General features: G+C 36.7%; 1 protein-coding gene across 6 annotated transcripts in view; it reads left to right on the plus strand.

Annotated features, from left to right (window-relative positions):
* The window catches only part of DLG1 (discs large MAGUK scaffold protein 1), a 164931-nt gene that overhangs the window by 105164 nt on the left and 46346 nt on the right, over positions 1 to 13421 (plus strand). For all 6 annotated transcript variants that reach the window (XM_082319630.1, XM_082319632.1, XM_082319631.1 and 3 more), the window contains exons 9-11: positions 1501 to 1670; positions 2433 to 2569; positions 5321 to 5465. In XM_082319630.1, coding sequence (XP_082175756.1) covers positions 1501 to 1670; positions 2433 to 2569; positions 5321 to 5465 — 452 coding nt within the window. The remainder of the gene's footprint in view (positions 1 to 1500; positions 1671 to 2432; positions 2570 to 5320; positions 5466 to 13421) is intronic.

Raw genomic sequence — 13421 nt, forward strand, 5'->3', positions numbered from 1 at the left:
AGAACACTTTCTGTTACTTTTAGCAGTTTTATCATGCTACATTACATTTTCAATAAGTTTTTCTTACAGAAGTATTCTGTAAATAATGAAAAATGTTTGAGTGGACGAATTCCCACCCCCCCACCCCCCCCCACCCCCCCAACCAATAAAATCTGCAGTTAAGTGAAATTAAGTGAACTTGATCTTGTCTATTTGGTCGTATAAGTTGATTATGCCATATGTTCTATAGTCCTTAATTCAATATATAAAGGAAAAGCTTAGCCAGGGAGGATAGGTAACTCTTGGTTATCCATGTGCAGATTTTCTGATCTGTAAGATATTTGAGCTTAATAAAACCCCTCTTTTATGCTTGGTATAATTCTGTGTCTTAATTTTTCAAAGATACTACACATCTTCAAAAGCCATATTTTTTTGTTTAAATTAAGAGTACTTCTTCTCCAGTATACCCCATTTTCTTATTTAATTTTGGATTGATACTACTGCTTAACTCCTAGTGAGGAAATGTTGGCATATTATTAATGGTAGCAAGTGATATTTGCAACTTCCTTTGAACAGTACTGTTAGAAGGTAATAACAAATTGCATTAATGAATTATTTTTCTAATCACGGCGCTAAGCCTGGCAATATTTAAGAAGCATTTGGACAATGCCCTCAGACATATGGTGTGAATTTTGGGGTTGTCCTATGCAGGGACAGGAGTTTGACTTGATGGGCCTTGTGGGTCCCTTCCAACTCGAGACATTCTATGATTCTATGAGGGAGCTAAAAGATATAAGAGTCTTTAAGTATACTCCTGTATCACTTTGTGGAAAAAAAACCAAACCCACATCCGATTGTAGGACCAGCTTTTTTTCTCTTGTGCTGTAAAGAACTTGCCCTGTCATTTTTGGTGCAAATGCCTGATGCCTTATGGTTTTAGTGCTAATAAGCTTATCTCAAGGTTTCATTTTAGCTTGTTGGCCATTGTCAGAGGTGCATCTGGCAGAACATGGTGACAGGTGGGTCAGGCATTGTACTTAGTGTAAGGAGAGCTCAGTGTTACTACAGCAACATGTTAAATGGAGTGGAAGGCGAGCACTTAAACAGCTTGTGAAAAGCAGGAATGGAGGTTGACTTGTTCATATCATGGCTTAAAACCAGTGTGTTCTCATTGTGTACCTCCTAGTTTCTGAATTTTTAAATTCTTTCTTATAGTCCTAAACAAAAGGTAGTTTGTATGAAGCTCTGTTCAAAATACTGTTTAAATGAAACGCATATAAGATGGTGTCCTCTTTGGCTGTGAACAAAATATTCCCTTTAAATGTTTTCTAGTGATCCTTGTTTTACTTTTAAGCACTAATAATTAATTTTAGACCATTGTGTTGAATCAATATAATTTTGAAGCAAAATCTATGTATCTTAACATGTTAACATATGTTAGCATATTGCAGATAAAATATTAGGCTCCTAATGTGTCTGCTCTGCTATAACACAACTGAACATGAATTTTGCTGTCTCTAGGGTTAACGATTGTATTCTACGAGTAAATGAGGTGGATGTTCGTGATGTGACACACAGCAAAGCAGTTGAAGCATTGAAAGAAGCGGGATCAATTGTACGATTGTATGTCAAAAGAAGAAAACCAGTCACAGAAAAAATAGTGGAAATCAAACTTGTAAAAGGCCCTAAAGGTACGTAGGAAGTATAAAACTTCTGTTTCACAAGAAGGATAGAGTTGATGATAAGATTTCTGCATTTTTTTTAATATAAAACAGTACCTTGTATATGAAGTTCTAGGAAATGCAGAATAATGAAAAATAAGATAATGGCATTGCAAATTATTCTGAATTTTCATCCCTCTGTCTTGAAACTGTTCTTGTAGAATGCATCTTTTTCTTTCAAATGATAAAAATGTGTTTCTGATAGTATTTAGTAATTTGAGTACATTACAAATGGGAGTAAAATATTTCATTGAATTGCCTAGAAAGATCTTTGAGAGATTAAAAAACATTTAAAGAAAGTATTATTTTATTTCTATATGGGGAAGTGTTGGACAGTGGTTCTTTAAATAGCAGCAGTGATGCTATAGCTGTGCTGTGTGCATCTTTCATAAGGCATGAAGTAAATGATTTAGCTTTTGATTTTTGGAACTTCTCTGCATGTTATGTCTTTTCCAGAACTTTCTGGAAAATGATGGAGTTCACTTAGAAAGGCATCCACTATTGCTTCAACCAGGGCCTAATTTTATATATATATATAATATTTGTATTATATATGTGTGTGTGTATAAAAATATATATATGTATGTATGTATAAATATATATATGTATGTCTGTGTGTGTGTATATATATGTATGTGCATATATGATACAGATAGCATTATTATTTATGTAATAATTTGAATCTAATGAATGCTGAAAGGTTTCTTGAGTGATGACTTTATCTTCAAGCAGGTCTTGGTTTCAGTATTGCTGGTGGTGTAGGAAATCAGCATATACCTGGAGACAACAGCATCTATGTAACCAAAATCATTGAAGGTGGAGCAGCACATAAAGATGGCAAACTTCAGATTGGAGACAAACTTTTAGCTGTAAGTAAGAGCTGCATTTTTTTTGATGGCCATTCGCTTTTAGTCCCAGTAAGGGCATGATTCACTTTGTGGTTAAGCTTCCTGCTGGTGGAGTGTTATTTCATAGAAATCAGTAAAAAAATTTGATATTGCCAGGAAATCAATGATAAAAATTAAATCTGCAGTGTTCAGCACCATCTCATCAGGAAATCTGAAATCTGTTCCTCAGCACAGTGTTTCATGCAAAGCCTCTATTATAATCAGCCTGTTTATTTCTGACGCCTGCTATTATTGTCCTGGGATCTGAGTGATGGGAATGTAAACCAGCATACAATGGGATTGTTTCTATTCTCAAAAAAAAAAAAAAAGAATGGAAAGGAACTCCAAGTACTGGTGGCTGGCTAGCCTCTAGTGAAGCTGCTGCTTATATTGGATTTCGGTATTTTTAATGCTTTTGAATGGCTTTTTTTTTTTAAACTTAAAATACTTCAAAGTGGAATTTTCTATGCACAAAGTAAAATAACCTTTAACTTTCTTAAATTCCATATGGAAATCTAGTTGTCCATCTAGAAAAACAAGAGCCAGAGCCAGGAATTTCTGAATGAATTTCTGAATTGTAAACTCAGCTCTTCAAGGTGTAATTGCTCCACCTTCCTACCTCTACCAGGCAGTACTTGCTTCTGTAAGAACACTGACTACATCTGTACTTGGAGTACATGACAGCGGAATGTGTGCTCTATTGCTCTTCAAACAGTAAGAAACTGACTCTAAATGTTTAGTGCAGAGTTTCCCATCTGTAAAAAGACTTTTTGGATAAGTTTGCCACTTACAAATCAAGAGCTGGGAAAACTGAAGCTACTCTAAGATAAAGAATCCTGGCATTATCCCTTTATATAAAGAATCGTGCTTTTTTTGAAGTATTAGGAATGAGATCTTGGTGTTACAGTGGATAGTTCTGTGAAATCAGCTCAAGACATGAGCAAATCCTCACATGAGAATTTGGAGGAAAAAAGAGAGAATATATTACGGTTACTATGAGCTGCACAATAAATATACACATTCATATGCCATGCACATTCACAAAGGTAAAGATCCAGCTACTTGATGACAATGCTATTAATATTTGATGTTTTTAAGTTTTAAAATCTGCATCATAGGAAGTGTTTTGATTATAGGACTTCTCCACAATGTAAGGGCACTGGAGAGCTTCCTTTTAATGGCGAACTGCTTTCCAGGGTTATAATTTGTCACCTATACAGGAAAACTTCAGGCTAACTGCTTATATCATAAAATATATGGAAGCTTTTAAGGAATTTTTGTTAGAAGTATCAAACCTCTGAGACAGATTACTTTGTCCAGTATTACTTTATCCATTAAAAAAATTTGCTTGACAAAATTAAATAAAGTAGCTTTGCATTAATATCAGGTACTGTTTTGGGGGTGCAAGGAGCATATGCCGTATGATATTGGATATAGTAAATATAATGTCCTAATTTATTGTAGCTGCAATCATTCCCTCAGTTAATTAAGTTAGGAAAGAAGCAAGTAAAATGTCACTTATAATATCTTCTGATTAGCTGAATTTCACTTGGTCAAAGCTTTTGTCACTAACGTAGAGATAAGCTCCCATATTTTGCAGAATGTAACTTTCTGTCCATGTATTTAGGTTGCACTGCAGTTACTAATGCACTGCAAAATAACTTTTCAGTCATCAGGAGTGGTAGGAGTTTAAATCTGTGGGGTTTTTGTTATTTTGTTGCTGTTGGTTTGTTTTTGTTTTTGTTTTTTTTTTTTTTTAAAGCAATAAGAGGCATTTAGAAAACTTTTAGGGAACACTTAGAAAATACAGATAGAAGGAATATATTTAAGCAGTAGAGTTTTTCCCCCCCCCAAATAACAGAATTGACAAGGCCCAATTGTTTATATAAACATATATATGTTTATATCTTTTATATATAAACATATATATGTTTATATGTTTTAACAGTATATAAAGTTAAGTAATCAGAGAAAGTGTCTTTGGTCCCTCAAGTTCAGTGCAGTACAAGCCTTATTTTCCATGTTGCCTGGAATTACCTGCAGAAGTTACTTCCGTCTTCGAAACATGGAAGAGAGGAGAGGGTCAGCAACTCAATTTACTAAGGCTTTATATGAGATACTAATTGTTAAAGCATGTTTTAATTTTTTCTAACTGAAGTGCTATTGTTTCACCTTAATAGCAATAGTTCAAAAAAACCCAACTGTTTCCTGTAAAGTTAAACTAGTTCTTGTTACTTGGCATGTAAATCAGTCACTTTAGTATCTTCTCCAGTTTTGATCCCTACGTTTGACCTCTTGTGAGAATAGTTGTCCCATTATAACGTCTAGAACTTAATTATGACATGACAAGATCATGTAGGATTTATTTTTACTAGAAGAAACTTTTTCTTATTCAATGCTTGCAATAATATACTGAGTCAGTGCTGTGATTATGCATGCTTATGGCATTTTGAGTGTCATATTTGCCCCATTAGTTTTCCGAAGTCATGTGTGCCTTTACAATGTTACAGTCAATACAGTTTATTATCATGTTTTGAGGAAAGACTTGTCTGTCTTATATTTCACAGCACTACAAAGCATCTTCTGTATAACTTTTATATAACCAATAATGTCTGCGGCACATGAATCCTAATAAAAACTCTTCAATGCCAGAATGCTCCAACAGCTTTCAGTGAGTGTCTTACGAAAACATACATTTTTGTGTTGAGAATTCTATTACTTTTTTATGTTTAGGTGAACAGTGTTTGCTTAGAAGAAGTTACTCATGAAGAAGCAGTGACTGCCTTAAAAAACACATCTGACTTTGTTTATCTGAAAGTTGCAAAACCCACCAGCATGTTCATGAATGACAGTTATGCCCCTCCTGACATCACAAACTGTAAGTTCAGCTTATCTTTGTGACTTAATTATTGTTCCCTTTAAGGCTTTAACATACCCCATATTTAGTATTTTAACAGCTTCAAGCTTTTTAGAATTATACAGTGTGAAAATCTGATATAAGAAAGTTGATTGATCAGGAAAATTATATGCTAAACAGAATAACATCCTATAGCTTGTATACTGAAAATACAGCAACAGTGGGGCTCTTAATGTGTTTCCGTGACTGATGTGGCCTTCTCCGAGTGACTTAATGTTTGTGACCACTTGCTGATGAGTACAAGGAGGCCACCTGCCTCATTCTCCTGGAGGCTGTGAAGAGTAACAAACAATGCACTGTGTAGATGTTCAGTGTCCTGTGAACTGAGCAAAAGACAATACTGTTTCAGGTAGAGGTTAGTGATGTTCTGGCTTACTTTTTTCTGTTTTCCTGCTTTTTCTATGAGCTGCCTGTATTTGAAGAAACTAGACTGGGAGGAGGGGGAGGTCTTTACCTCTGATGCCTACCTGCAAATGTATTGTGAAATTCCATGTTAACTTACTTGAAATCTTACTTCAGTTTTGACATAATTGTTGATAATTCAAGTTGAAAACCAGTGAATGCTATATTGAAAATAGTTAGAAGAATTTCTTGTTTACATAAGGGTACTACTTACAGAAGTCTTTTTGAAGTCAAATGTCCAAATCCAGAAAGTTCAGGGTTGAACCACAATAATAAGAAAAATTTTAGTTTAATGTCCTGTTTCTTCAAGGGGGATATTACCATTTAGTGTTTGGAGAAAGGGATGAGAATGATATAACTGCATCTTTCCAAGACTGAATAGGTGGACTTTTCTGGATGACCAGTTTACTCATCTTGTCACCTAAAATGGTTCTGAGGGAGAGTTATTTTAGGGTTTTGGGTTTGTGGGTTTTTTTTGTTTGTTTGTTTCTTCCTGCTGTTGGATACAAGTAATTGATATGTAGCACTGATCTGTTCTGATCTGTTTGGATACTACTTCATATGAAAAAAGGAGCACTTTTGGACTAAAGAGCCACTGATGTAATCTAGAACAGTATGTAAAGAACAGCAACAAAAATGCAGCACAACAAAGGACTGAAGTACCTTATAAGCCCATCATTTATTGGTAATAGCTACAGTATCTTTAAATCTATTTGTAAGCTTATTGAGTTACAATTTGGAGCTAATTAGGTGTTATGTCTTCACTGTCTTATTAGAAGGATGTTCTTGAAGGTTCCATTCTTTGACATAAAACTAATTTTCAGCCTTCATTTATTCGTCCCCAGTTTTAGAGTCATATATATGGTTAGAGAGCAGCCATTTTCCATTATGGTATCTAGTTTGTCCAACACCTTTCCCACTGTTTCCTTGGAAGGCAGACTTCTTATTCTCTCTCCATTGTAACTGACCTCTTCATATGTTTCACCTTGAATTCAGATTTTCTGGAACAGAGGCAACCTGACTTGTACGTAGTGTTCCTGCTAGTGTTGCAGTAATGCAGTTACACTGCTGTGGATGGTGATGTGACAAATATAGAAGTATCTTATCTATTACTATTGTATCTTTACTCAATCATTGGGATATTTATTTTATGACTCTTTTGTGGGGGCAAAGGCAAAGCTTCAAGAAAGTTTTGGGAGAGGAAGGGAGAGGAGCTGGTTTCTGATAATTTGCCCGATCCTAAGAACTCAATGATACCCTGATATCGGCAAAAGTCATAATTATTAACTCTTCCTCAGTGCCCCTGATTATTAAACAATAACTTGGTATAAGGCTTAAATAGAAAAGAACAAAGCACTATAGCAATCTAGAGGCCTGACTCTCTCTTTTTGGAGGAAAACTGAACTGAAACTGTTCAGTTTGTGTGAGTGGAGGGAGGAACCTGTAGCAGGATTTGACAAACCTACTCCTTTACTAGGTAACCATAGAGGAGTGGTTGGATATAAATGTAGATTCTCATTTTAAATTTTTATGTGCTTTGGTACTGTTCATTAAATGATACTTTGACCTTAAAAAGACTGTCTGTAGACTCAAAAAGTTAAGAACACAGACACCAAACTCGGCACGGCTGATTCTCAGTACTGTAGTTCAGTAGTTTGGTTTTAGGTAGGTGAGATCAGACTGCTGAGCGTTTATTCAAAGCAGCAGTCATATTTCCTCTTTGATTACAAATTGGTGTTCTCCTTTGAGTGATTATTTTGTTTTTATATTCACATTATCTGTATCAATATAAACTTTTAAAGGAATATTTGCTCTAGCAGTATGCATAAGGGCATGCTGTTGGCCCTCTTTTCATGCAGCAAATTAATTTCTCTCAAATGGTGGATGAGTTGGAGACTCAGTTCATTGAAGTTAATTGCATCATAACATAGAGCCATAAAAGAGACGGTGGTATCTTCAAGAATACCTTCTAACCATGTCTGTTGGCTCTTCAGGAAAGTTCTGTCAAGGGTAGTCCCACATGATTGCCATGAAGATGTGTGCTGCCATCTTGCCTTGAGTCCTTAATTTCCCAGTATACATGACTTAGTGTCACATCCATTTTCTGGAGGTAAATGACCTGGCCACAAATGTAGGTCCTGTTTCGTCCCATTACTGTCCTCCCTCCCAAGTTTGTCTCCCATTTGGCTGCTCTCCCTGTAAGTGGGACTTGAGAGAGGCAGTGGCATCCTGGGCAGGCCAGTAACCTGTCCTTTGTGTGAAGTGGCATTTCTGTCCACTGAGAAGTGAAAAGCCAACCTCCTGGGCTGTCATGCCCCTCCAGCTCCAGCAGCTGCTTCTGGGAACATTTTTCCTCCTGATGAAGCATTTTGAAAAAAAAACACAAAAGATTTCTTGGATTCCGGGTGTCTGTCTTCTATCCTTCGTTGACCTTTGACAAGGTTTGTGGGCTAAAGCACTGTCTGTACTTTTGAGTAGATTTTCTGGGTTTCATTTAGCTGCAGTTCTAGTGTTCAGTTCTCTGTCTGAAGTTACTCTGTTTTTTTACACTGTTTCTGGTAGACCTTTGTCAACAGTTAACCAAAGAACATTCTTCTGCAAAGTACTGGATCCTTTGATGAAACTTCAGTCTGTTCCTTTTCCTTACAACAGGAAAGCCAAGGCTTCATACGCTTGTCTCTCTCTGTTGATCAAAGTGCAGCTGGCTGTTACTGCAGCTGGCATGAAGACTCTGGATCTGCTGCCTGAATTTTGCACACAAAATAGACCCAAAGGTCTTACCTGAGGTGTTTAATGACTTAATTCAAGGAAATCAGTTTAGCCTTTTCCTAAATCTTTCACTTGTCAGAAACAACTGCATATGGCTAAGATGCGAGATGCTATTTTTCTAACACAGGGCAGAACAAAAGCTTTTTCAGGGCTCCTCAGTATTTTCACATTTCTAATGGAAATTTCAAAGGGAGATACCAGTCTCCTTGAAGGCTTTTGCTTCTTTTTAAAGGAGTACTACGACTTTGCACCTAGAAAGCCTCCACTTTCTGTAAGGAGCTGCTCAATTAGAACTCATACCAAAAAATGGTGGCTCCTGTACATAGTATTTTAGAAGCTGATGTTTTCAGGGCCACCATTTCAAGGTTTGTCTGCACCTTTGTTCTCATCTCAAATGAGACCTCCAAAAGTGATGCCGCATTTGGCAGAGCAATACCTGGCTCAGGAGCTTCAGGTTAGGGACTCTGAAGAGCTTTTCCCCAATGACAATTAAAGAGGTATTTGCTAGAATCACCTGAATTGTGAGTGGGTGTTGGAGCAGTTACCAGTCTTCCTTCTTTACCTACTCACCTGCAGCTGTTTTGAGACATGTATTTGCAATCCTCCTTTGTATTTCTGTCTGTCAGAATCCTCTTATCGAGGTTCTTAGGAGTTCAGGCCCATCAAAAAGGAGAAGTAATACATACTATTCCTTTCACTACCGAATCTTTTAAATTCGCACAGAGGCTGCCTATGGACATACCCATTACAAATGATGTTAAGGTAGAAACCCTGTCTACTGTCTGAGTATGTACGTAGACTGCTCACTGCCCAGAACTCCCCTTGGGTGTTCTTTTATTTTTATGGGTTTTTTTTAAACACTCATTTTATCAGAAACATCTAAAAGCACAGTACTTACCGGCTTGGTATCTGTACTGTCTGCAGAACATGCAGTAGATTGCTCATTATGCTAACTTTTGTCAACATGGTAGTTCATTCAAAGGTCCACAAAACACCAAATTCAGAACTTGGTTGTCTTCAACACTTTCTCTCTGGAACTGGTCTAGTTTGGTTATAGGGCTGCATCACTTTCCCTGGTGATAGGTATTTAAAACGCAGAGCTAAGGATACTGAAAAACTGTTTGAGAACCAGGTTCACGTATTTCAGTATCTAGGTTTTCTGCAAAATCTGTTTTCTTTTAGAACTCTTGTTGTACAAGTACCAGCCACATAATAGTATGGTCTTGTTAGGTGGTCTGATGGTGCAAAAGATGGGACAAAGTAAGTTATCATCCATGTAGATAAATAAATAATTTGATATTTGATATTTCTTTGGAGTTAGTGTCTTTGTATCAAAGGACATTTCATCAAGAGGTTTCTGAGATTCCGATTTATGGCAGTATTTATTGAGTACAGATCCTGCCAGCATAATTCTTTGTGCACCTGGGGCTGAAAGTAGACCTCCGTCATTTGAGTGAGTGAACGGCTTCTGGCTGCCCGTGGAGGAAATTAATGTTGAGAATCTTGTTAAAGAAGAACTGGGGCTCTGAGAGAAGAGCATTTAGTAGGGAATGTGGGGGAAAATAGCTCATAGTTATGTGCTGTAGCTCTGGAGACTGGTACTGTGAGCAATGAAAGCTTGACCACAGCCCTTGACAGTCTGGAATAGTTGATTGCTATGCCTGTTTCTATTGCTTCTGTGAGAGTTTTCTTTTAACCTTTGAGGTGTGGATTGCTAGTTTAAACAGCTACTTTACAGTGATCTCCATTTTTTGACTCAAGAAGAATGCAATTATGAAAGATTATTCTTTCTGAGCACATTGCCATTTGAGTACCCGTCTCCTGTGTGGCATCTGGTCTCTGAGATACGGAAAGACGAGAACTTCCAGTATAGGAAACATGGAAATTCAACTGAAAAACCCACAGAGGAACAGCAGCACTGTAGGTGGGATGGTCCTGTGGACTGATGCCACCCAGCTGGCTAGCACCATTAGCAGCTAAACCAATTTGTGCGTTTAAGAATCATAGCTATTAGTCTTCTGTAGTAGGCCATGTGTCAGTAGGGAATGTAAACTGCCTCAGTAATCTGTATGTAAATATTGGTCATTAAATGGTTCCTGGAACAACCGTCCAGTAACTTGGTGGTATAAATACTTTTAAAGTTATTCAGTTGAAATATTACTAAGAAAATCTAGGTCTAGAACTTGCTATTTAAAAACACCAATGTTACCTGTACAGTGCATACTGTAGAATATCAGAGTCAGAAAAGTGTCTACACCATTTTTGAGAGACGGAGGACTTGCTTCCTATTCAGGCCTTCTTTGCAGACATTATTAATGGTGCGATTTTGACTCCTAGTCCATTTTAAAATATTTGTCCTTTGTGTGTGTGCATTGCTACAGTATTTCCACCCTGCACTGAGAAATAAAATACTGCAGCGTAGGGAATACTCAGTTTCCTCACTAGACACAAATGCCTTATCGTTCCTTAAATGGCATAAATATGGGAAGAAAAGAATGTGTAATAACAGTAAATTACAATAAAGTTTTAATTTTATTTCCAATTTTAGAGATTGTACTTGTGATTGTGATGTAACATCAGTTTGCAGATAATAAGGAAATAATAGGAAATCTTCCATTTTCTTTTTGTGTAGAACTGTGTTATGTCAACGGGGGTGGATTTGGAAATGGGATCTCTCCTTAGGAGTCTTTGACTTTTCCTGTCAAAGCAAGTTCATTTTAGGCATGTAATTTTCTGTTCATCCAAAACACAGTTCCTTTATCAGTTGCATCAGTAATAATATTTACTTGGAAAGAGAAATTTAGACTTGATTTAGGATTCAGAAAGTGATAGCTTGCCTTTTATTTCTATCATGTTCCTCATGAATATTCTTCAGGTATAATCTCCAGCTAAAATGGTTTTAGGAAAGGCGCAGGCACTTTTTCTTAGGAACTCCATAGAGAGCTTTTTTATGCCTTGTAGCTTTGCTTCCCTAGCGCTGAGAATACCAGCCTTGAAAAAGGACCTGACTTTTCTAAGCAAGTACCACGTGTAGAACTTTATAAACGATGTAACCAGTGCTGATGTGAAACTGTCCACAGGTCTGAAATAAACTGTTATATTGCTTGATAGCTGAGTTTTAGTTACATGGTGGAAGGATACAAAATTTAAAATACAAGGAAATGTGACAGTATTAGATGGTATGTATGTTTCTGAACACGATGCAGTTAAAAACAATCGAATGAAAAGCACTGTAAGTCAATGAACATAGAATTTGTTATGAAAAATCTTATTACTTCCTATAAAATATGCATCTTTATAGCTGCCACTGACTTGTTAAAAGCAATTGTAAATTAATTTTGTGAAATGAAAAGATTTAGTGCATGAACGGAATGTACAGAGCCATTATACTCTGCTACAATTGTTTAGTGTTTTTAATCAAAACCCATTTTCCACTAATTGGAAAAGAGCTCATAAAGTCTGCATTCCATTTTTCTGTGCTTCAGCTGTAAACGTTTCTGAGGAAAACCAAAATAACTATATTTACGTACAGTAGTCATTTGTTAAAGTATCACTTGCTTTAAACAAAAAGTCTGTACAGTGACATGGAAATACACTTTTGTATTAAAATACATATATTGTTTTCCATTGAGAAGTAAATATTGCTGTACAGTTTGGTAATCATTGTGAAAATCTGTTGCCAAAACTCCAGTGTGGCCAAAAAACAAGTTTGAAAATGACAGTAAAGTGTCCAAATCTGTTACCAGCGCCTGGAAGGTACACGTAGTGCTGGGGCAGACAGGAAGAATTAAGCAGTGGGATCTATAGTCTTTGAATCCTGGCAGGGAGCAGAAGGATGAAGGCGCAATGTACATGCGTTACAGCTGTTCTAAAAAATGGTTTTAGGAGTCATGTGTCTTGAACAACTCAAATATGAATGCTTTTGTTGATCACTTGGTTTTAGCAAAAGCAGCGTTCTCTTTGCTGTAGACCTCATGAAGCTAACTTTAGGAAGCTTCCTTTTGTCTGTGTTGTAGAAGGGGACAGGCTACCTCTTGCACTCAGATTCTGATTTTTGCTGAAACCATTTGTGAATCCAGAGTTGCAATTTGCAGAAGTTCTGCACAATCCCAGACTAGAGCATGCAGCTCACTGAGGGCTGGTGTGTCCAAATAACACACTGAAGTACTTTATCAGCTAGTGCTTTTAAACTACCTAAGCTGTTAATAGTGGATTTTAATGCTTGCCAAAACACATTCTAGAGAATGGAAAGAACTCTAGTACTGTGACAAAGCTTTAAAGAAAAAGAAGAAATCTGGCTAATCAGATATGACACCAGATGCTATATGCCAGGCATTAAGGTACTATAGGTACTTCCCTATCTGGCTTGGTACCTCTTTTATTAGACCATTGATCAGGGTGAGATGATGTTGATGTGATAAATTCTCCATGCATGGAATGTACTGCACACAGGTTTACTAGGAATCTAAAATAGCATAGGATCAATCCAGCGTGGATTGGGTGGTTTGAAAGCTGGCTACGTAGCACATCTCTTATAGAAAAATACTCTTGATGAAGTTCGTTTGATTTGTTTGTTTGCTTGATTCAAATGTTCTGCTAGTAGTTTAAAAAGAAAAACAAAAAAAGGAGAATATACAGGTCGCTTCTGCAATCTGTGTCGTGTCTATTCAGTTAAAAAGCTTTGGGTTTAGTGTAAATCCTCAAAGGTCAGGCACCACATCAGGTACAGCAAGCGAATAACAGTGA

The sequence above is a fragment of the Platalea leucorodia genome (genome assembly GCF_965183815.1).
Source record: "Platalea leucorodia genome assembly, chromosome: 8".
Lineage (NCBI taxonomy): Eukaryota > Metazoa > Chordata > Aves > Pelecaniformes > Threskiornithidae > Platalea > Platalea leucorodia.